Consider the following 22035-nt stretch of genomic DNA (forward strand, 5'->3'; position numbering starts at 1 on the left):
TTAGACCTCTACGAGGCCACAGAGATGTCAGTCTCTACAGGGGTGTAGGTAAACAACAATAGCTGAGCACTACACGAAGTAAGCACTCAGCCAAATATAATGTTGTGGTCTTGCACAGCCTAGTCTGCTATACTTGCAAGACAAGTGCATTTGACCCAAGGGATTTGCTGTTTGGAATAGGTCTTTAGTTAGTGAAAGGATAAACGGTCAAAAGTCCAAGCACAGGAAACAATGTCCAAAGGTATAATTATAAGTCTGATGTCAAAGTGTTGGATCCAATGTTTTCGGGTTTAGTGGGTTAGCGGGTTTGGGTTTGGATTCAGTAGATTACAGGGAATAGTGATAGCAAATGTCAGGAAAGCGAGCAGTATGCAGATTATTGATCATCATGATGGGTGTTTCAGATAGAAAGAGTGGTAATATTCGCAATGTCAACTAAGAACTTTGAAATATAAGGTGACCTCCTCCTACTCAGAGGTAGAAGGGTAAGTAATAATAGGTAGGAGGTATGTGTTGGATTATCGACTCGTCATTTCTCTTTTAATCTTTTCGTTCTTACTCAATATGAATTCATATCATACACATGATTCTTCTAGTTTATATCCTCACATCTAGTGATGCGGAAGTCCAGTTCAGTCTGGTTCAAGAGAAAATTTTGTGAACACCGAATGCGACTGCACGTTCGGTTCAGCTGCTAAGCTGAACGTTGGACCGGACATCCTCGAATGCGTTCAGGACATCTGTTTCATGTCCAGTTCACGTTCGGATGTTGAACACGAGGTTAGGACTAGGTCAATTGTATATATTACATGGCAAGGTATGCTATCAAGAAAGAGACTATGCATCTGTAGTAGTAAGATCAAGATCATCAGCAGTCACAGTAGCTAGAGGTTCCACATGAGCCACTGCATCTGCTGCAGCCTGAACATGCCCGTTTCGATAAGTACTTTTCAACAATTGTAAGGCCTCAAAAACATTGGGTGTGAGTCGATTGCGTCGACTGTGGTCCATGATACCACCACTTGAGAAGGCTCATTCTGATGGAGTTGAAGAGCCTTGAATAGCCAGGTAGTCTTGTGCCATGCGGGCAAGTGTTGGGTACATGGTTGAATGATGCTAGAAAGGATATAGATTAAGACGAGACTATCAATCAATGAAAAAGATATTGCTTACACCCCACCAACGGACAACATCACTGACCTCTTCCAATGGGCTCATCAAGTACATGTCGAGTTCTTGATGAGGATTGTTGATGGTTCGTTCAGATGACTGACAAGACAGAATAGCTGAACACATCCATGAATGTCCATATTGGACAGTACTAGGTCTTGATGACGACAACGAAACAAGTATTGGCTGAGGGGTGGCCACAACAGGAGTGTGATACTGGTCAAACTAAACCAGAGTTAGTGATAATGAATGGCTTAGATGATATCATGAACATACTGTGGCTTTGAGTTTTCCGACACCTTCATCAAAGGCATCGGACTTCCACTGGGATTGTGCATACTCTAGTTTGTAATTTGGGTCCAGAGCTGCAGCAGTGATAGCATTAGAAAACAGAAGTTCCAATAAATCAATTACATACCCAAGCAAATAAAGTACACATCAGTATCATCAGTTTTCTGCGACCACTTTTTCAAATTCTTGAGGCCTGCTTCCAATGCGTGAGTTATACTTGAGAACTTCTTGCGAACAACCATATTTTCCCAGCTCTGCTGGAGGAACTCCAGGACTGGGATGGCTCACCAAACTGTTGGGTCCTTTGAACTCAAGAAACTTTGAGTGGCATTGGCGGTGTAGGGATTCATTTCTGGCTGGGCTTGTAGAGACTGTTTTTACCTTACCTTATGTTGGCACTTTTGTAGCTTACATAAGAAAGTTATCTTTTCACCAGTTACCAGTATGAGTCAGAGTACTCAGCAAGTTTTCATGATATTTCCTCTCCTCTGAGCCTTGAGCCTGGTCCAGAAACCCTTTAGGGTCAAATAGCAGCTAGGTTCTGCAAGACCCAACATTGTTCAGACTCACCATCTGAATTGTTGTACCTTCAGCAGATTCCTATAAGACATGATGAGATTCAATGAAAAGAGACTACCAGCTAGTAGCCACGCACCTGAAGAGCTTCGTGCAGAAGTGATAGCTGTGTCCAATCACTTTGAGTCAGCTTGAAGTCTGAATACTGTCTCTTCTTTAATTTAGGTACTTCATCGCTGTCATCAGCGAGGCGGATGAAGCGATTGACCCCCTACATTCTATCAGCACCTGTAGGAAATGAAAAGGAAACACTTGCCTTCTGCAACACAAGAAGGCGATCAAGGCATGTGAAAAGTGATGCCCAACGGGTGCGGACCCAGTGGACAAGCTCAAGAACTGGTAAGTTGACCTCTGCACATGACTGACAGAAAAAGGCATGGGCTTGAGGGGACTTTCGAATCTAATCGTTAATGTCAGTGCCATGTCACACAGTTTAAAAACTTTACATACCTGTGTAATGAGTGCCAGGGCCTTACTGAGTGCATTTGACGTATTTGAATCTTCCTCTTCCTCTTCAAAATCACCGCTGCTAAGTTGTGAGTTGCTCGTAGGGGCGATAGCCTGTGCGAAATGGCCTGCGACCACATTTATGGCATGTTCCATGCACCTGCGTAGTGCAAGTGAGTACAGGTGTGTTTGCTATATAAATGATGACATACCGGACTCTACGCTTGCGATGGTCATCAATCTTTGCTTCAGGAACAGCTTCAGCAAAAGCCTTAATGGCTGTATCATTGTTTGCAGTGTTATCTGCTGTGAACCAGCCAATCTACGCACACAATTACAATGCTAGTTAGCTGAAATTGTGTTAAATACATTTTATTTGCTTACCCTGTGATGCAGATCTAGCCGGTCAACAACTTGAAACTAGGATGTTGCCTATATTATGCCCAGAATGACTGCCTTCTATAGGAGTAAAGGAAAGCTGCTCGCATTGAAGCTCCCACTTGTGTGGAGCATCTATAGGAGCATTAATGTAGTGTCCTAGTGATTGACAGGAAAGGGTTGCCAGCATCGGAAGTCCATCCATCGAATGTGAAGGAAACATGCCCATCAATGCCCTGTAGACAGTTCTCGTATCTGCGACTCCACATTCTTGGCACACTTCATGATCTCTTCCCATATTTTGTCACGATGTGGAATGTCTGCATCAGACAGATCTGGGCGAGTGTAAGTGAGAAGCGATGACAAAGGAACCCTTGTCGACGAGTAAGAAGGCTTCAGTCTTCAGCCACAATGAGTTCAACAATGTAGTCTAAGAGTCCAGGCAGTAGTAAACTGTGGCGGACGAGGCTCTCGTACAATAGCGCTGTCTAACATTGACTGATTTGAATGGGTGTCTGAAGAGAGAGCACGGATGTGTGGCTGGATTCAGTGTTTGTGGCAGCGTTCTTTGTACACTTTTATGTGGTCCTTATGCCTGAATATTGTGTGTCAGTTTATAGCAAGCATCAGACAACAGTATTCTTACCTGCAAACATGAGCTCACAGTGAAGTTACACTGCTCTTCAAAAAGCAGTACTTTTGGGTGACACCTTTTGCCCTGAAACATGCTGTTAGTTTGAAGAATAATGTACAATATTAAAACTTACTTGCAGACCTCGCACCAGTGCCCAGCTTCTTCCTTTCCAGTATCAGGGTTGATAGCCTTCACATCACAAGTGAAAATGGTCTGAATGTCAGCCGTCAAGTCACTTTTGCATTGTTTGGCCCCCTGCTGAGACAATTAGCCTAATGTCAGAAATGAAGATAAAAATTAGTACCTCACAGTCTGCATCCCCATCGCCTTTGTTTCCTGGTACATTGATGGACTGTCTTCATCATTGGTTGCTGCATCTGTAGTTACTCCATTGACTTCAACTTTGTCTAAGACAGCATTATTGGGAGGAGGCACTGGAGTATTAGGAGGAGGCGCTGGAGCCAATCATTTGGCTGGAGCTGTGTTGGCAGCTTCGCGGATTTTCTCTGTTGGTTTAAAAGCTCGACCTGAGCGACGAGAGACACAAAAGCAGATGCAGGAGGTGGAGATGGAGCAGGAAAAGGGGTGTCATCATCCGGGTCATTGTACCAATCAATGGCGCTAGCGTCTTTTAGTTTGCCATCAGATCCAAGTGCGCACACCATTCTCACAGCCAGAGGAGTGAATATTGTACCTGTAGTAGATCATTTATACCAAAATTCGTGGTAAGAGATTAGCAAAATGTGACACACCTTGAACATATTGTTGCCATGTAATGAAGTACCTGAATGAGCATCCCAAAGATAGGTTCTGGACATAAATTAGATTATAATCCGAATAATGATGGACAGTGAGCTTACCGTTGACCTGCACCAAACTGGTTCGGTGCATGGATGACTAACACTCTCCTATGAGCCCTATACCCTATGAAATCATTTTCTCTATGATCTGAAGTCAGACTGAGGCTAAGGGAATATTTTTCGCATTTTTTTTCCTTTTTACGAGCTTGTACGCGAGCGGATTGAATATTTTTGTACATTTATTCCTGCGATGAGTTTTGCTTAGTCAGCCATGAGGGTGACTCAGACAGATTCTCACACATATCAGGTGACTGTGAAAAATATGTTTGCATAAGGTTACCCTGTGGGAAAGCTTACAAATCGCTAAACACGCGTCCTATGTCATTATGCTACCAGTCAATTCATCAGCCACAGATTTTATAAACATATGTACACAATATGTAATCATTTCTCACTCTTGTCTAGCTGAGTCATCAAGGGTCACCTGACCCATGAGCCATACACAGCTCTTGCTGACTCATCATTATACCAACTAGAGTTATGAATATTTACTTTTGACTCAAAGATACCGTGTGACTTGGTGCTATCGAACTAAAGTTACAACTTTAAGTATGAGAAACTAGTAGTATAGCCACCAAATTTGTCTATATAAGGACCAGCTTTTTGCCCAATAAAAAAAGTAGTTCCCCACTGTTTTTACTTCTCAGAATAAAATTGTGAGTGAAGTGTGAATCGGCAACCAGCAAGTGCAGTTCAAGGTTGGAGCTCACTGTGCTCAACACTAGCACATACCTTGAGCTCGCTGTGTATGACAACTAGCAAGACTAGTCTTTCTTTTTCTGTTTTTCTCTTGATTGTCTGTCTGAAATTCTCTATTTCTTTTTGTGTCTCTGTCTGTGAATCTCTCTGTGATTGTTTTTCTTTTTTTTCTCTCTCTGAGATCGTGTCTGAGATTCGTGACTGAAGCTCGTGTTCTCTGTTTCTCTCTCTGTTTCTTTGTTTCTCTGTTTCTGTTTCTCTCTCTCTGTCTCAAGTGTGTGGTGTGTTGGTGACTGACTGTACTGACCATCTCTCTGATCGCTGTCTGTTTGCTTTGTGATCGTTGTTGCTAACAGTCTCCGTGATCGTGTTCGTGTTCGTGTTTTCTTTGTTGTAGCGGTCTCGTTTTGTTGATTGACTCAACCTATCAACTTTCTCTCAAGTACCAAAGTTTCAGTCTCATTCTTACCCAGAAGTTTGGTGTTGTCTCTTTTGTCCATGGACGACTCTGATAGTCTAGTGGGGAGACTTTAGGTGTTGACAGTGATACCTGACCTCTTACATCTGTGTGTTATACCGATCGAGGGTAGTCATTTGCGAGTTAGACTTTAACTATTGAAAAGGGGACTTGGTATTGAAGTCCAAGGTCGCCCGTTCCTGAGTCTGTTTAATACTCATTGTGAGTTCCTTGGCAGCAGGTTCAATATTAGGCTAAGAGTGCTACAAAGGCTTGACTAGGCCTGACGGTAGTTTCACCTGTTTTTGTATTGAGGGGGACTCTCATTGTAACTCTGCACAACTTGCTGCACTAAGTTTGTGTACGAATCCTTGTTGCTGTGTGAAGTGTTAGGAAGAGTGTCTGTTTGTTTTGTGTCATCTCTATATTGTTAGAGTGACTGTGTTTCCTGATTTGTTTTGTTGTTGTCTGTGTTGTTGTGATTGTTGTTGTTGTTGTTGATCGCTGACTGACCGAGTTCTGTGTTTTTCTCTCATTGCTGTGTTTCATATCCATATTGTTGGATTGACTGTTGACTGCTGATCGCTGACTACTGACTTTTTGTGCAAGCCATATTCTACTGACTGTATCTTAGGAGCAAGGCAAGCCACCCACGAACGACCATGTTATCAGTCATTGGTATTTGTCTGAATCGCTGACCGTGGAAATATTTGGTTTTATAGGTGTTTATCTATAGATCATCTATCTAAGAAGACACCGTAACATCAAGTAGATTACCGATGAAGTCAGACATTGCTAATAGACATGCATTGAGTGTTTTGGTCCTAAAGAGCTGTTCTTGGAGCATGTTGAACATCGGACCGGACCAACGGTCTGGTTCAGAAGGGTTCAGGTTCAAACCGAAGTTCTGAACCAGACTTCCGCATCACTACTCGCATCGCTTGATTGCTCGTACCTCAGCCATTGTTCCACAATGCTGAGGTATGTCAACCGTTATCTTATCTTGCTGTCTTCATCTCATGTTGTGTTCTCTTAGGTACTGTTAGGGAATGACAGGGGTATACCCATGGGTATCTGTGGTGATACCCCCACCCACACCCACCAAAAACCCACACCCACACTGGTGGGTGTGGGTTTATTCATGGGTACCAGGGATGGCTACCCATACCCACACCCATAGAGGGTATACCCATGGGTATGACATGAATGATTGGTACTACACACTTAGATATCTTAATGAATGTTGTAGTAGTACTGGAGACAAATATACTGCTAGTCTCACCTTATTAATTAGCAGCCATTTGAGAGAGATATAAGCTAAATAAAAACCCAACATCAGTAAGTCTCTGAAAAATGCAAAAATCAAAGTTGATATTATCCTTGTAGTACTAGTTGAGACAAGTCTGTTGTGCCTCTTATTTTGTTAATCAGTAGTAATTTGAGCAAAATAAAAATCCATATTGATGAGTTTGGCCAAACACAAGTTGTTATTATCATTATGTATCTTGATGAAAATTGTAGTGCTATTTAAGGTGAGTCTATGGCTAGTTTATCTTATCAATTAGTTGACATATCAGTAACATAGGGATTGAACACTACTGAACCAAAGTTCAAAGTTGTGTTTCTATAGTCTACATGTAACATAGTAAATGGAATCAACATAGATGACAAAGATAGTATTATTGAAAATGAAGTTGTTGGCCATTCAACCTAGGCATACCATTCACTGAGACCACTACTAGCATATTTGACAAAGTTGAATCACATATCACAGTGCAAAGATAATTTTTTTGCCTACATACCCACTGTGTGGGTGTGGGTAGGGGTGTGGGTATCCTAAGTGCCTACCCCCACCCATACCCCTGGGTACCCACACCCACGACCCACAGTGGGTTATAGATACCCATGACATTGCCTAGGTACTGTGAATGTTATAGTCGTTGTTCCACAATACTGAGCGTGTTTCTCTTAGCTTCTAACAGTATGTGAAATATATAGTGTCTATATAGAATTTTGGAGTGCTATAGGCAAAAGTAGTAGTCCTAATTTTTGAGTCTGATGTCCTATATAATAAGACATGTGATACTGCAGACATATAATAATGTGGTCTAAGATGTTAGCAATGTGGAAACAAGTAACTGTGTACCTCGTCAGGGAAACATAATTCACTACAGAGTGCTACAGAGCACTCTGTAGCACAATCCAACCCACTGATGCTAGTGGGGATAGATATGACTGGACATGACATAGGGAGGACATGTGCATGGAATTTGATCGGCCAAGTTGGCCTGAACATCGGGCTGCATCGGGCTGCATCAGGTTAGCATCAGATTGAGTAGATAAGCATTGGGTTGAGTGGAAAGGTGTCGGGTTGAGCAGGTAAGCATCAGATAACATTGGGAAATGATTTGTGTGCAACTGTCATATCCCGTGTTCCGGACCCGGACCTATCACACTCATCATTTCCGGATTTCCGGATCTGGCCAACTTCTATGTATCGTCCGGATCCGACCTGCGTCTAACTTCTGTGCCTTATCCCTTTGGTATTTCCCTTATCAGTTAGTACACTTTATTTTCCGTTCCTTATTCATTTCCGTCTTCATTTTACTAAGTTCCGATAGACTAGTGATAGTCGTCCCATATGTTTTCTTCATAGCTTTACATAGCTTCGCACTGCACTTACTGTTCTCCGTTATGTCCTCAGTAGTATATAAACCCCTGTACAATCTCTGTAGTTTCCTCAGTTCAAATATCATCTTAGACTCTGCTCATTCCCTCCTCCGTCCGACTTGAGTTTCTCTCTCGTCGACCTCCGCTCGTCTTAGGATCGACTCCTATAGACTTGTCACCTCCGCCTCTACCTCTGGTAGTCCTCCGCTGTTTCCTTTCTAGTTCAGACTTCGTCCGGATTAGTCTTATCTCTTGTTTCCGAACGTCCGCCGGAATTCCCGCGCATCGGACATCGGACTCCGGACATCGCCCGACGCCCTCCGGACATCGTCCGGTAACCTTCGGACATCGTTCGACAACCCTCGGAAGTTAGGGGCATGTACTTGGGTAAGGGGCGCAGCGCACGAGCTGAAGCCAAGCCCTTCGGATCCGACCCTTGAGCACGTTGTAGAGACTCATGCCTCTCATGGTGTGATATGGCACTTTTCACTAGGGAGTTCATTGCACGAACTTGCAGCACCATTCTGTGTGCTATCTGCAGCTATCCCTATATGAGGCGCAGCTTTCCCGCGCAACGCGCGCCATGCGCGCACCATTCCCGCGCTTTACGATGTATACGCGCGCGCGCTTTCCCGCGCTTGATCGCCCTATAGCGCCAGCCTTCCAGAAGCATCCATCCACTGTCCACCAAGCTCTCTAGTGCGTGTATTTCCATTTCCCTTATTTACATATCATTCCACCTTTATTTGGACCCTTACTTACATATAGCTTTACATACCTTACTCGGTAGCGCTTCGGCTCCGTGTGACAGCGCTTAGGCGCCGTATATAAGCGCCAGCATTACATACTATTGAAAACTTTTCGAACTTTGCACTCTACCTCCCACTTACCACCCACATACTACCTAGGAGAACATAGTAGAAATCTATTCTTTGACACCTCACGCTCGTATCTCTTGTCTAGTATCTAATCACCACTTAAGCAAACTCACACTTACTCTCACTTGTTTCCGCTCACGCGTGCGCGCACTTCCCGCGCCTCGCGCGCACCTTTGCTTTCCTGCGCCTCGCACGTACCTTCGCTTTCCCGCGCCTCGCGCGCACCTGCGCGCTTTCTCGCGCTTCGCATCAGCCGACCAGTAGCGCCTTCGGCGCGCACTACTAGATCCTTGCTGCACTCGCTTCCCCTTTAGGGTCGAACGCACTTGTCGTCTCAAGTATAGCAGACTAGGCAACGCGCGACCTTACAACATTTACAGATACAGTCAGGAGCTTTGTTTGTTCCTCTCTGTATTGTTGTTTCTACAACGTTCTTAACAGCAACAGGCATTTGATGTGTATTGGAATTAGCTGAATACAAGCTCAGTGCAAGGCTGAGTGCTACATCGCTACTTCCCATAACATACCTTTGCCATCATTATCCTTCATACCTGCCACCTGACCATCCAACATCTTTGATTGCAGCTTCAATTTGGCAATTTTTGTAATCCCTTTCTGGTTTGGCATTCTGCCACCTGCTAAAGCATGTCAAGTTAGTGCTCTGCATTCCTTGCTCATTTGCTGTAGGAATTCTCTTATCATGATGTCTTGTGTCACCATTGTTGATACCTGTTTGTCTGTGGTTCTTCACCCTTCCCTTATCATCAAGCAGGAGCACCCCCAGAGATATGTCTTGTAATGTATAGCAAGGTGGTCACACAGAGCTAGACAAAGGTACAAATATTTCAGTATTTGTGTCGAAACTGAGATGTTTGGATGCGGGTACCTGGCCTTATGAGGTGAGTATCCCAGGGACAGTCATATAGGGAAAAATAAACTAAAAGATGGACAGCACATGAGCCAACCATAACATGTTGTTCCTGTTTCCTGTTTGGATGCTGTAGAGACTCGCACCTCTCAATGCCTGACATACGGCCCTATGAACCACATATTCCTTACATGTTCCAGCTCTTATCCGAAGGATCAGTCATACATGCTCCCACACGCGCGCCCTACGTACGTGCCTCGTTCGCGTGCCTTATATGCACTCGCGCGTCTGTGTGCCTCCCCTTAGGTCATCGCATGCCTACCCGTCCGTCCATCCGTCCTATGTCCTCACTGATTTACTGGTGCGTTATTCTTATCTCTTTCACTGAATTGACGTACACTCGGTCCGATCCCCGCGCTTACATACAGAAAGTCTATCTTAGACTTTAGATTATATTTAGAGTTGATATGGTTACTCGGTTCGGTACCGCGCTTGGAAGCGCCGCATAGCGCTATCTCCCTTCTTAAATAGAGGGAAGTTCTTTTTACTTCGGTTACTACTTTTCCCCCCGTTTATCTCAGTATACTGCAAGTTGTATAGTGCACCTTAGTACTTGAAATCAGATTATACTCTCTATCTGCTACAGCTCGCGCCTCCACTATACTTGAAACCACATCCCTTATCACTCATAAGTGCGCTTCCGCATATGTGCGCGCCCCTCGCATCTCGTGCACCCTCGCATCGCTCACACGCGCATCACGCACACCTTCATGTGTGTTATCTTCTTGCGCCTTCCAGCGCCCGTCTAGTTGACAGAGTTTCCCTCCACCTTATTCGCGAGGAACTTCTCTCAGTAGCTGTCCTTTGGGTCGAGTCATATTCTCGTATCCAGGTCTTGCTGTAGAGCCCCCTTCTATTAGTGTTTTCACCCACAGTCAAGATTCCTCACCTTCAACGTGCTTGCACTCGACATGCTCTCCTCTGGCTCTATCCTTCAGCCAGTTGCTGTGTCTCTCCCTCAGCTCTTGTCCCTTTGGCTTTCTCTCCTTTGGATCCCAACAATATGTCTACCATTATCATCTCCACCACTTCCCATCATGTGTCCTCAATTTTCAACATCTGTTATCCAAACTCTCCAGCATTCACTTTGTCAAATTGGTTGCCTACTGAAGTTTAGTAATATTCCTACCTCATAAATCCTTCTACCATTGTCTTTTATCCCCTTACTCATCATCTATCTCTGGGTGGGAGCACTGTTGAGTACTGTTATGGCCATATGAACTTCTAGTGATTTGCATTTGAGTGGGAGTGTCAAGATATGACTATCAATGTTACTCTTGTACATACTCATTCTTTTCTTGTACATATGCAATCACTCTTCATTACATGCTTCATATACAGTCTCCTTTGATTCTCCATCTCAATCAGTGTATTAAGACTTCTCCTCGTCAAATATTCTCCTTAGTCTTTTGACTCGATAAAAAGTCTCATCCCCATTCCTAATCCAAGCCTCTTGATTCATCACAGGTACCACATGATAAGTAGTGATTGTAACATCAAGGCTCAATCCCTTATCTGTGTGCACTGTGGTATAGGAGATTATAATTGTGTTAAAGGCTATACTAAGAATCTTAAAGTGGTGAACCATGTATTGCATATAGCCCCTTACTTGCAACACCCTTCATCAAAAGTTTATGGTCCATATTTATTTTTATTATCTTACCTGTATTTTTACAGCAGTCTGCATAATGGTAGAGGCCAGCAGTAATTTCCAAAAAAGTGTACATTTATTTTCGAAAAGTAGTCCTACAAAGATCAATTTTTATCTCAACAACAAAGCAAGCTATTGACATGGTCTAAGCAACAAAACTGCTCAGAAAAATCAAACACAGATGACTAGCAAAAAAACTAAGTGATTCAGTGAAGTTGGTGGTCACCTACTCTCAGAGCCAACAGTCTACACAACCTACAACAACACTTTTTTCTACAGTTGAACATCTTCCTTACCTCACTATGAAAGGTCACAAATCGTTGCAAGAACTATGTATGCAAATTATCATCTGAATGCTACTGCTCCTTGACACATCTGAAATACACTAATGTAAGCAAATTGACAATAGAAAAAATTGTGCAATGCTATAAGTTGACTGGGAAGCTGTATAAAGAAACCAAGAGTGGTGATAGTGGTAGAACTCGAATGATGGACTAGGAAGATATCGAGGTGCATCCATATTCAATCTCTTTCAGCACAAATTCTGACATAACAAAGTACATGCATGGTTGTTTGTCCTGCAGCTGTGATATGTATCTAGACGAGCTCTATGACAAGATTAGCAAGGCTCACGGAAACACCTGTCATTGTCCACAATTTGGTGAACACTTCATTGCACAGGTTCAGTCTTTGAGATGACTTCCTGACTCAGAGGATCTTTCACCTGTATTACATGTACCACTGGGGGGCTGTAATTGCTTTTTGGAGGATGGCCATGTTTCCAGGGCTCCTTGACCTTGTGCACTTGGGTAGAAGCCTTTTCCATCCTGCGAGACAATGTAGTAGCAGACCAGGAAAAGTGAGATGTGTGTGAATTTGGTTTTTATGCTAGTAGACATGAGGCAAGTGTCTAGCGAGTATAGGCAAGCACACAGGATGGGAGAGAGCTAAACGAATATATTATCTCAGTATCCAGAAGGGAACTCAAGTGTGTAAGTAGGTAGTACCTAAACAAATATATTCTAAGTGCGCTGAAGGTTCAACAATACAGCGAGGCACAAACGAGGCTCCTGACTGTATCTATAAATGTTGTAAGGTCGCGCGTTGCCTAGTCTGCTATATTTGACACGACAAGTGCATTCGACCCTAAAGGGGAAGCGAGTGCAGCAAAGATCTAGAAGTAGGTGCTACTGGTTGACTGATGCGAAGCACGGGAAAGTGCACGCGCGTATATAGAGATATGAGATGTAAGTGCTACTTTCTAGGGAGAGATTCCAACTAAGCTGAGTTGTGAGGTATGAACATGAGGGTTGCTAAACTACTCTCTGGTATGTACTACTGGCGCTTATGTATGGCACCTAAGCGCTATCATGCGGAGCCGAAGCGCTAGCGAGTAAGGTATGTAAAGATATATGTGAGTAAGGGTCCATGATAAAAATAAAGGTGGAACAATATGCAAATAAGAGAAATGGAAATATACACACTAGAGAGCTTGGTGGACAGTGGATGGATGCTTCCGGATGGCTGGCGCTATAGGGCGCTCAAGCGCAGGAAAGCGCACGCGCATATACATCATGAAGTGCGGGAATGTGCACACGCATGTTGCGCATTGCGCGGGAAAGCTGCACCTCATATAGGAATAGCTGCGGATAGCATGCAGAGTGATGCTACAAGTTTGTGCCATGTACTCCCTAGTGAAAACTGCCATATTACACAATGAGAGACACAAGTCTCTACAGTGTGTTAGCTCGTCATCAAGAGATGGGAAAAATAATAGAACATACATCTCAGTATCCAGAAGGGAACTCGAGTGTGTAAGTAGGTAGTACCTAAACGAATATATATTCTAAGTGCACATTAGCTCGTTATCAAGAGATGGGAAAAATAATAGAACACACATCTCAGTATCCGGAAGGGAACTGAGATGTCTACTGCTAAGGTGTAGTTTGTAAGTACAGGTAGAATAGGAAAAAAGATATTGCTTCAAGACATTCGGAGGAGCATACTCGGCTGATGTCACAATGGATGCGCTCATACTTAGTGTGGGGGGCAAAACTACTTGAGGTCAGTTTTGCCGGTTGCAACCGGCAGAACTGGCAAAACTGGTTGTTTTGCCGGGGTGGCAAAACTTTGAGCTACGTGAACGACATTCCTAATGAAGACATTAAAGTTTCCTCGTCCCATCCATCATCCTCGCCGTTGTAATTGACCACCTCAACCTCATCCAGAATAGCCTGTGGTATTATCCCTTGCTCGACACGATCTAACTCGTCGAAATCAAAAACATTACCCTCCAGCACTTCAACTTCGTCAATGTCATGAACTTCTTCTGTCCGCTTCAGTTCTTCGAGAGCCGCAAATTCAGCAGCAACGTTGTCAGGCGAGATACTCTCTGGACCAGCAAGCAGGTCATCTGCGTCACGAGGTTCGGCCGAGAGCGGAGGTGCCCATGCAAAGGATGCTTCAAGATCCTGTGCAGTCTCAACAGCAATGCCAACCTCTTCACGAGTGTGCATGTGAGCATGTCGACAGCGAGTGGACTTCCCAGCCTCTGCGGCTTTTATGGTGCTGTGGTGTCGAAGGTTCGCACAAATTTTTCCGAGTGTCTCAAATGTTTCAACTGAAAGATTACACCGTCGTGCAGATTGTGTTATGCCAAGATCAGAAAATGTGCGTTCTACTTCACCTGCATGCCCTACAATTGAGAGAATCGTGACAGCAAAGGCCTTGAGAGGGTGGATCTCGGAGTTGATTGGAAGGTTTTGCCACCAAGAAAGGCCGTCTGCGTGGCCACCAGCAAATGGAGCTACTGACTGATTGTAGGCCTGCAGATCATCAGAGAGTTTTTTAGCCATCATTATGTCCCATTTCCAACGTTTTGCAATGCCAAGTGCGATCTTAACCATGAATGCAAGGGACCTGCCATTGGCTACCTGTGTGACAGCGAGTTTCCGACACATTGGGTGGAGAAATAGAGCGAGCGAGTGAACTTCTGTATTCATGGTGTGAAAGCGGCAGTTGAAGACAGATCTCGCATGCAGCCAAAAGCCAACATGATAATCCTGTTCGCAAGCCAACTGGGACATCTGTTTGGCGCAGCGAAGAAGTTCTAGCATGCAGTCAGCCAGCGAGGCTTGGCGCGACTTGAGGTTGCCAACTGCATCAACAATAAACTTGACCGTCGTCACAATCTGTTCAAGAAGTCTCCAGTAGGGGAGATCGTTTAAGATTGTGTTTATAACCTCAGATGTGATGGGAGCTAGGCCATTGGTCTTCTTCTTGGCATCAGGATGCATGCAGATAAGAGTGAGTGGAGAACTATGATACGAGTATATTAGTTGCTTGTAGTTATTAGTGTGTGTATGAAGGGCAACTTACCGATACTCTAGCACACTTAAACATTGGAGAATCAATGCATAAAAACGTGACTCGCAGTTTTGCTTCATTTTCCGATTGATGTTGTGTTTCTTAGCTTCGTCATTGAGCTGTCCACCCCAATAGTGTGATGAATTGAAAAAGGTGACAACATGAGTGGTTTGAGTGACAATCTTCTTCATTTCTGGGAAGGACATGATATCTCCAATCAATGTATTCAAACTGTGCAGGAAGCATGCAAACGGCTGAGGTTCATTTCAGTATTCACTAGGACTTTAGCACAATGACATTGACTTATGAGAATCCAAGGGAATACCTCCTGGAGTTTGCGACGGTGTAGGACACGAGCTGGCGCTGGGCTCGTATCGAGCTATTTCACAGTACACGCCAAATACCTGTCACATGCTAATCACTTCCCGATGTTATCCGACGCTAACCCGCCAAACCGACGTTTAGGCCGCATCGGACCCGATGTTTTCCCGCGCACTTGTCCTATCCGTGTCCCGTCCCGTCTTGCTAGCCCCACTAGGTGTGTAGTTCATTATTTCGCACATTACTCACGTCGTAGCCAGCACTATTACATGTTTTCCCATAGTCCGCAGCGCCTCATGTTTATTTACATGTACTTCGGATCCGAAATACTCCGCCACTACTTTCGCCTATGGGTTCCGCATTTCTACGTACTTACATATATATTGGACTGACCTCGAGCATTATTCATTATCCAAGTAGAGGGGAGCAGTTCCCCGACGCTTAGTGGTCAAACCCGATATTTCGTAGTTCTTAGTTGATATTGCGAATATCATCGCTCTTTCATTATCCGTATCAGTCATTGTTATTATCGCGCACACCGCTCGCTCTTCCGACGCTCGCTATAGCGTTACTATTAGTTTCCGACACCCCGAACCAGAACCCGATACCCCGAAACCCCGAAAACATCGGACCCGACGCTTTTGCATCGGACATCGTAATTATACCTTCGGACATTGTTTCCCGCGCTCGGACTATTGACTCCACATCACTCACTTACCCCCAAGACTATTCCCAGACCGCAGACCCCTGGGTCGAACGCACTTGTCGTCTCAAGTATAGCAGACTAGGCAGTGCAAAGACCACAACAAAAATATATCAGTTTGGAGCCATCTTCGTATAGCCCCACTCAGTATTGTTGTTTCTACAACTGGAGCCCACCGCGAGGGGAACAGTCAGCAAGATCTACTTCTACGCACTTTCGCACTTAGCGCCATTTAGCGCATATACATAGGTCAATCCCTTTACATTGTCACAAGCTAACCATTTCTAGTCGCGCATTCTCGCGCCTCGCGCGCGCGCCTTTCCCGCGCTTCAATGCCCTTTAGAATGCCCATCCGCGGCACAGCAAACGCGCCCAAGTTCGACGGCACTACAGACAACCTCGCCGAGTTTATTGACACCTATGAGCAGCTCGCTGATGAAGCAGGACTCCAAGGACTTGATCGCATCAAAGGTATTATCCGCTACCTCGAACGCGATGATCGAGAACTATGGAAAGGCATGCCCGAAGCAGCAGTAGATGATTATGATGCATTCATGGCAGAAGTTAAGGTAATGTATCCTGGATGGGATGGTAAACGACGCTACGCGCTCGCAGACTTGCGCGCCATCGCGCGCGAATATGCTAACAAACCAATGCCCTCTTGCACAGAACTCAGCAATTACTTGCGCACATTCAGGAAGGTTATGCAGCCACTCATGGATGAAGACCGTATTGGAAAGGCCGAACGCGACCGCTTATTCATGGAAGGAATCCCCAGCAACACTCAGGCGCAAATTCGCTTGCGCCTTATGATCAAGTTCCCTGACCACCATCCATACGACCCATACCCATTTATGGACGTCTTTGCAGCTGCGCAGTTCCTATTAACTGCGCGCGCTTTTCCCGCGCCAAGCGCACTTGTTAGCGCGCCCATAGTAGTGCCAATTGTGAACTTAGTCTCAGCGCAAGCACCAGTGCAAGCCATGGTGGCTAAGTGCAAGGATCACTATCACGCGAGCCGCGCAACGCAGGATACGACTACTAGCGCTAATGTGACAACTGGACTCTTCTATCGCGCATCCTCAGAAGTTGTACTTGACAAAAGGCCACCAGTTCCTACTCTCGCGCCTCATGCACGCGCTTTTCCCGCGCCTTCGCGCGATTCACGCGCACCAGGACCATCAACCGCACCAGCACGCCAAGCCATACCAGACTGCATCGCTTTAGATCACGAACTCGAGCACGCGCTCGCGAAGCGCAACGAGAAGCGCATTGTAGGCGCCTCTTTGCCTTTATTATCAACACCATCTCCTTCACAATCTCCATCGCCATCTGCATCATCATCACCAATCGCATCGCCTATAGTCAGGGATGACTCTAAACATCTATTGCACACTAACGCGCCACTTGAAACACGCTCACCCATCTCCATCGCATCGCCAGGAGTCAGGGATGACTCTAAACATCTATTGCACAATAACGCGCCCATTGCGGAAGTTAGTAACGCGCCACCAGAAACACGCTCGCCTATCACTATTGCATCGCTTAAGGAAGAAATCTCGCCAATCGCACCATCACCATCACCGCTATCACCGCTCGCACCATCAGAGGTCAGGGATGACCCTAAACATCTATTGCGCCTTAGCACGCCTATAGAGGAGCCTTCTAACGCATCAGAGGCTCAAGTTACACCTCACGTCGACCAGAGTTTGTCTCTGGTAATTCAATCTGTCACTAACGATCACGCGCACATCGCGCTTTTTGCTTCTAGCGACTATCGCTTGCCATTGAAGCATCCGTGCATCACGCTGCCCAACCACCAAACAGAGCATGTCTCAGGCGACCCTGGGGTGACTCAGGCGCACCACATCGCGCCTCAGGACGCGCAGTGTGCGCACCTAGAGGCATTGTATATTTACCCTCGTCTCATTTCGCGCTTTTTGTCTTTTTCATGTTTAAAGCTCTTAAGGAGCTATATGACAATTCCAAACACATTAACTTCATCTTCGCACCACCCCTTGTTCACGCGCCATGATCGCGCGCATCGCGCGATAATTCCCGCGCCTCGCGCATTCATTATTTTAGCAGAGTTTTTGCACTATCGCATTTCTATCGTTTCTCCCCTTTTAAATCACATTTCTGTCATTCCACGCGAAATATATTCCAATCAGTCATCCAGGCGCGACTTAGGCGCGCGCCTGACACATACATATGCGCCTAACTCCCCTATCATCATCTTTAACTTCGCACTTTCCACGTTTATTTGCATTCTTCACATTTTCGCTTACCATGTCGATTTTGTTACTGCACACCCTGACGTGCACTATTCCTTTTCACCTGTGCGCCTATTGCGCCTTGATAAACCACCCTTACAGCCCATTTGCGCAACATTTGCGCCTAATTCCACGCTATATATGTCCCTCGCTAACACATTTGCAGAGAAATGGCCGTTCCTCGCGTGTTCGGCCAATATAATCAAATTCGCGCGAAATCGCCCTAAGGCGCGCACATCGCGCGCATCCTATCAGCTTGTAGAGCACCTCTACACCCCTCGCAGCGCCTCCCACTGGCGCGCCTTTAACCTGCAGCGCGTTGTGCAGGAATTCATTCTGCCAGTTACAAGCCCCCCCAAGCGCATTCCAACCCTACCTTGGGTAAAGTGTCAGCTCGCAAGAGACGCGTAGTGCGCTAGTCACGCGCACTCGCACGTGCTCAAGGAGGAGGATCGAGCGCTTCAGCGGCGCACTAAAGAAAAAACATATACCAACACTGTTTCATAGGATATCGTTCGTTTTACCCTGGGTTTCATCCAGCGCTCTTTCATTTTTATTTTCTCTCATTATAACACTGTCCAAAGGACTAATAACACTGATATATATGCATATAGGAATCGCCTAGAAGAACATAGAAGAAAAACAACAAAACAACCTTAGATTGTGCCTGCCTAGCTCAATAGGATATTATTTCTCTTCTTACACATGACGCAGCACCATGCTCTTTTTACCTTAGAACGCGCCCATATGCACGCAATCTTCCCGCGCCCATGCGCCTCATGCGCGCGTGCACGCACTTCCCGCGCCTTGCTCATAGGAGGGTGTAGATGTCGACAGCCGCACGAAGAAGACAAGTCGGATAGGACATCCGCAAAGTTTACTGTTTTTCCTTCGCATTTTCACATATAGTTTTACTCACACTGTTCAAACCCTTAACACCTAATATTTAGCGCGCCTAGCAGGACTTGGTTTGGACATGGATTGGATCGCTCTTGGACCGCGCCACTTCGCATCATGCCCACGCACGCATATTGGACTCTGAGATTATTGCGCGACAGCTCATGGTGTCCCCACAGAATACAACACATGCGACACTCATGCGCGTTCTCGCGCCTTGTGCGCGCGCACTCTCCCACGCTTCGCGTGCCACATTCATATCACTCTCGCACCATCGCCTCGTGCCCATGGCACATTGTTCACATCAGAGTCACCCTCGCAACTTGTCATGCTATGCTATATTCCCGCACCCCTGCGCCTAAATGCGCGCACATTCCCGCGCCTTCGTGTCTAACGCGCGCTCATCCACGTGCAACTTCCCGCGCTTCACGCATACCATGTGATAAATCCCTGCACTCACGCATTCATTGCCCAACAACCCAAGCACTGCACATGCATTGCACTCGCATACCACCACTTGAGATCCTCACCACACGCGCGCTGAGTGGGGACACTCAGAATTTAAGTCCCTGGGAGATGTAGAGACTCGTGCCTCGCATTGTGTGATATGGCACTTTCCACTAGGGAGTACACAGCACGACTTGCAGCATCACTCTGTGTGCTATCCACAGCTATTCCCTTGCGAGGCGCAGCTTTCCCACGCAATGCGCAGCATGCGCGCACGACTTCCCGCGCTTTACGATGTATACGCGCGCGCGCTTTCCCGCGCTTGAGCGCCCTATAGCGCCAGCCATCCAGAAGCATCCATCCACTGTCCACCAAGCTCTCTAGTGCGTATATTCCCATTTCTCTTATTTACATATCGTTCCACCTCTATTTTTACCATGGACCCTTACTTACATATATCTTTACATACCTACTCGGTAGCGCTTCGGCTCCGCATGACAGCGCTTAGGCGCCATATAAGCGCCAGCAGTACATATTATTAGACACTTTACTTTCCAACAAGAACTTTACCTCCCACTTACCACCCACATACTACCTAGGAGAACATAGTAGAAATCTATTCTTTGACACCTCGCGCTCGTATCTCTTGTCTAGTATCTAATCACCCCTTAAGCAAACTCACTCTTACTCTCTCTCATTACCGCTCACGCGCGCGCGCGCTTCCCGCGCCTCGCACGTACCTTCGCTTTCCCGCGCCTTGTGCGCACCTGCGCACTTTCTCGCGCTTCGCATCAGCCGACCAGTAGCGCCTTCGGCGCGCACTACTAGATCCTTGCTGCACTCGCTTCCCCTTTAGGGTCGAACGCACTTGTCGTCTCAAGTATAGCAGACTAGGCAACGCGCGACCTCACAACATTTACAGATACAGTCTGGAGCATCATTTGTTCCTCACAGTATTGTTGTTTCTACAATGGTAAGACTGCATGACTGTTGGATTATCTGTAGTCACAGCAATGAATTTTCTCCCATCCCCAACTTCCATATGATTCATGGCCTTCTGAGACACAGCCACTAGATTTTCGGCAGTGCCTCTCTGCCCAGTCATATTCTCGAGTGCAAGAACTACAGGAGGGTGATTGACCTCAACTGCAAGTGAGCCATACAGGCTCCTCCGTAGTAGATCCTCCCATCCATCCAGGAGAAGGGTAAGACATTTTCGGTCCTTAAGTCGGTTTATCTCCTCTTGTTGGACACGGACAGCTTCACTATCAAGCAGATGACGAGATAACACATAACGAGATGGTATGTGATACGAGGGACGGATTACATTGATGAACTCGTGGAAAAATACATCATCACCAACATGGAAGGGGATATTAGCGTGAATGAAAAAGCTAGTTTCAAGATTTAACAATTAGATTCAAGGCTCAAAGCTAGTAGGGATGACACGACACACCGAAGCAACTTTGCATTCGCTAGGTTATTTTGTTCCTTACTTAATGGACGATCAATATATCCATCTAGGTTCGAAGCTTTATGTTTCTTGATGGGAATGGCAGCAATAGTCGAACTTCCAGAAGCAGCCAGTGAAGTAAGAATAGCATTTGAATCAGTGGGGGCACCAGTCTTTTCCATAATAAATTGACGTGCTGCTTGGCGCAGAAGAGCAACTGCATTTGTACAGTGCTTGATGAGATGGTTTGGTAGGTTGTTGTCATGACCCTGGATTCGAGCACCTGATGAGTTGTCAGTGTCTCCGCAATGTCTGCATTTCCAGTAGTAGCGATGTGAGCTGTTTGGAACTTGTTCCAGGCGCTCGAAATTGTTGTTGATCAGTGATGCAAGGGGGCGTCCTCCACTATGCACCATCTTGCTCTAGGGATGTTGGTTTTTATGTTTTATTGGATTCAAAGTAAATGTTATCGTATCTAAGTTATATCTCCGCAATCTGAAGTTTTGCCAAGTTGTGCCACCCTCTGTTTGCATGAGTTTTGCCGATCACCGGGCACAACCGGTCTGGCACAACCAGTTGGCAAAACTCGGCTGTTTTGCCAACAACACTACGAGTCATACTGCTCGTACTGATCCCGACGTACCTGGCGGCACTGCTTCTAACAAAGTGTTCACTTCAAATCATTCCATCCTTTCTGCAGTCGTCTGCACCTCATTTTTTTATCAAGTTTGCATCTTACCACTTCTCATTAGTTTACTTTGTTACTGAAATAAAAATCAATCTTTGTAGTTCTACTGGCTCTGAGGGCAGGTGACCATCAACTTCACCGAATTGCTTAGTTTTTTCACTGGTCTCCTGTGTTCGATTTCTCTGATCAGTTTTGTCGTTTGGACCACATCAATAGCTTGCTTCATTGTTGAGATAAAAATCAATCTT

At 45.6% G+C, this 22035-nt stretch overlaps 2 protein-coding genes across 2 annotated transcripts; both read right to left on the minus strand.

Annotated features, from left to right (window-relative positions):
- Positions 1 to 13783: 13783 nt before the first annotated feature.
- HD556DRAFT_1500962 (ribonuclease H-like domain-containing protein) lies at positions 13784 to 15250 on the minus strand (the record flags this gene model as incomplete). The annotated part of the gene is made up of 2 exons (XM_041308953.1): positions 13784 to 14957; positions 15018 to 15250. Coding segments are annotated over 2 exons (1407 nt in total), but the record flags the coding sequence as incomplete, so codon positions are not given.
- Positions 15251 to 20583: 5333 nt separating this feature from the next.
- Positions 20584 to 21515, minus strand: HD556DRAFT_1448416 (uncharacterized protein; the record flags this gene model as incomplete). Its single annotated transcript, XM_041307423.1, has 2 exons — positions 20584 to 21040; positions 21103 to 21515. 2 exons carry the CDS (start codon positions 21513 to 21515, stop codon positions 20584 to 20586), a joined length of 870 nt encoding a protein of 289 aa, XP_041155049.1.
- Between the last annotated feature and the right edge of the window lie 520 nt (positions 21516 to 22035).

This window comes from Suillus plorans (genome assembly GCF_016647745.1).
Source record: "Suillus plorans strain S12 chromosome Unknown HD556scaffold_75, whole genome shotgun sequence".
In the NCBI taxonomy this organism is placed as follows: Eukaryota; Fungi; Basidiomycota; class Agaricomycetes; order Boletales; family Suillaceae; genus Suillus; species Suillus plorans.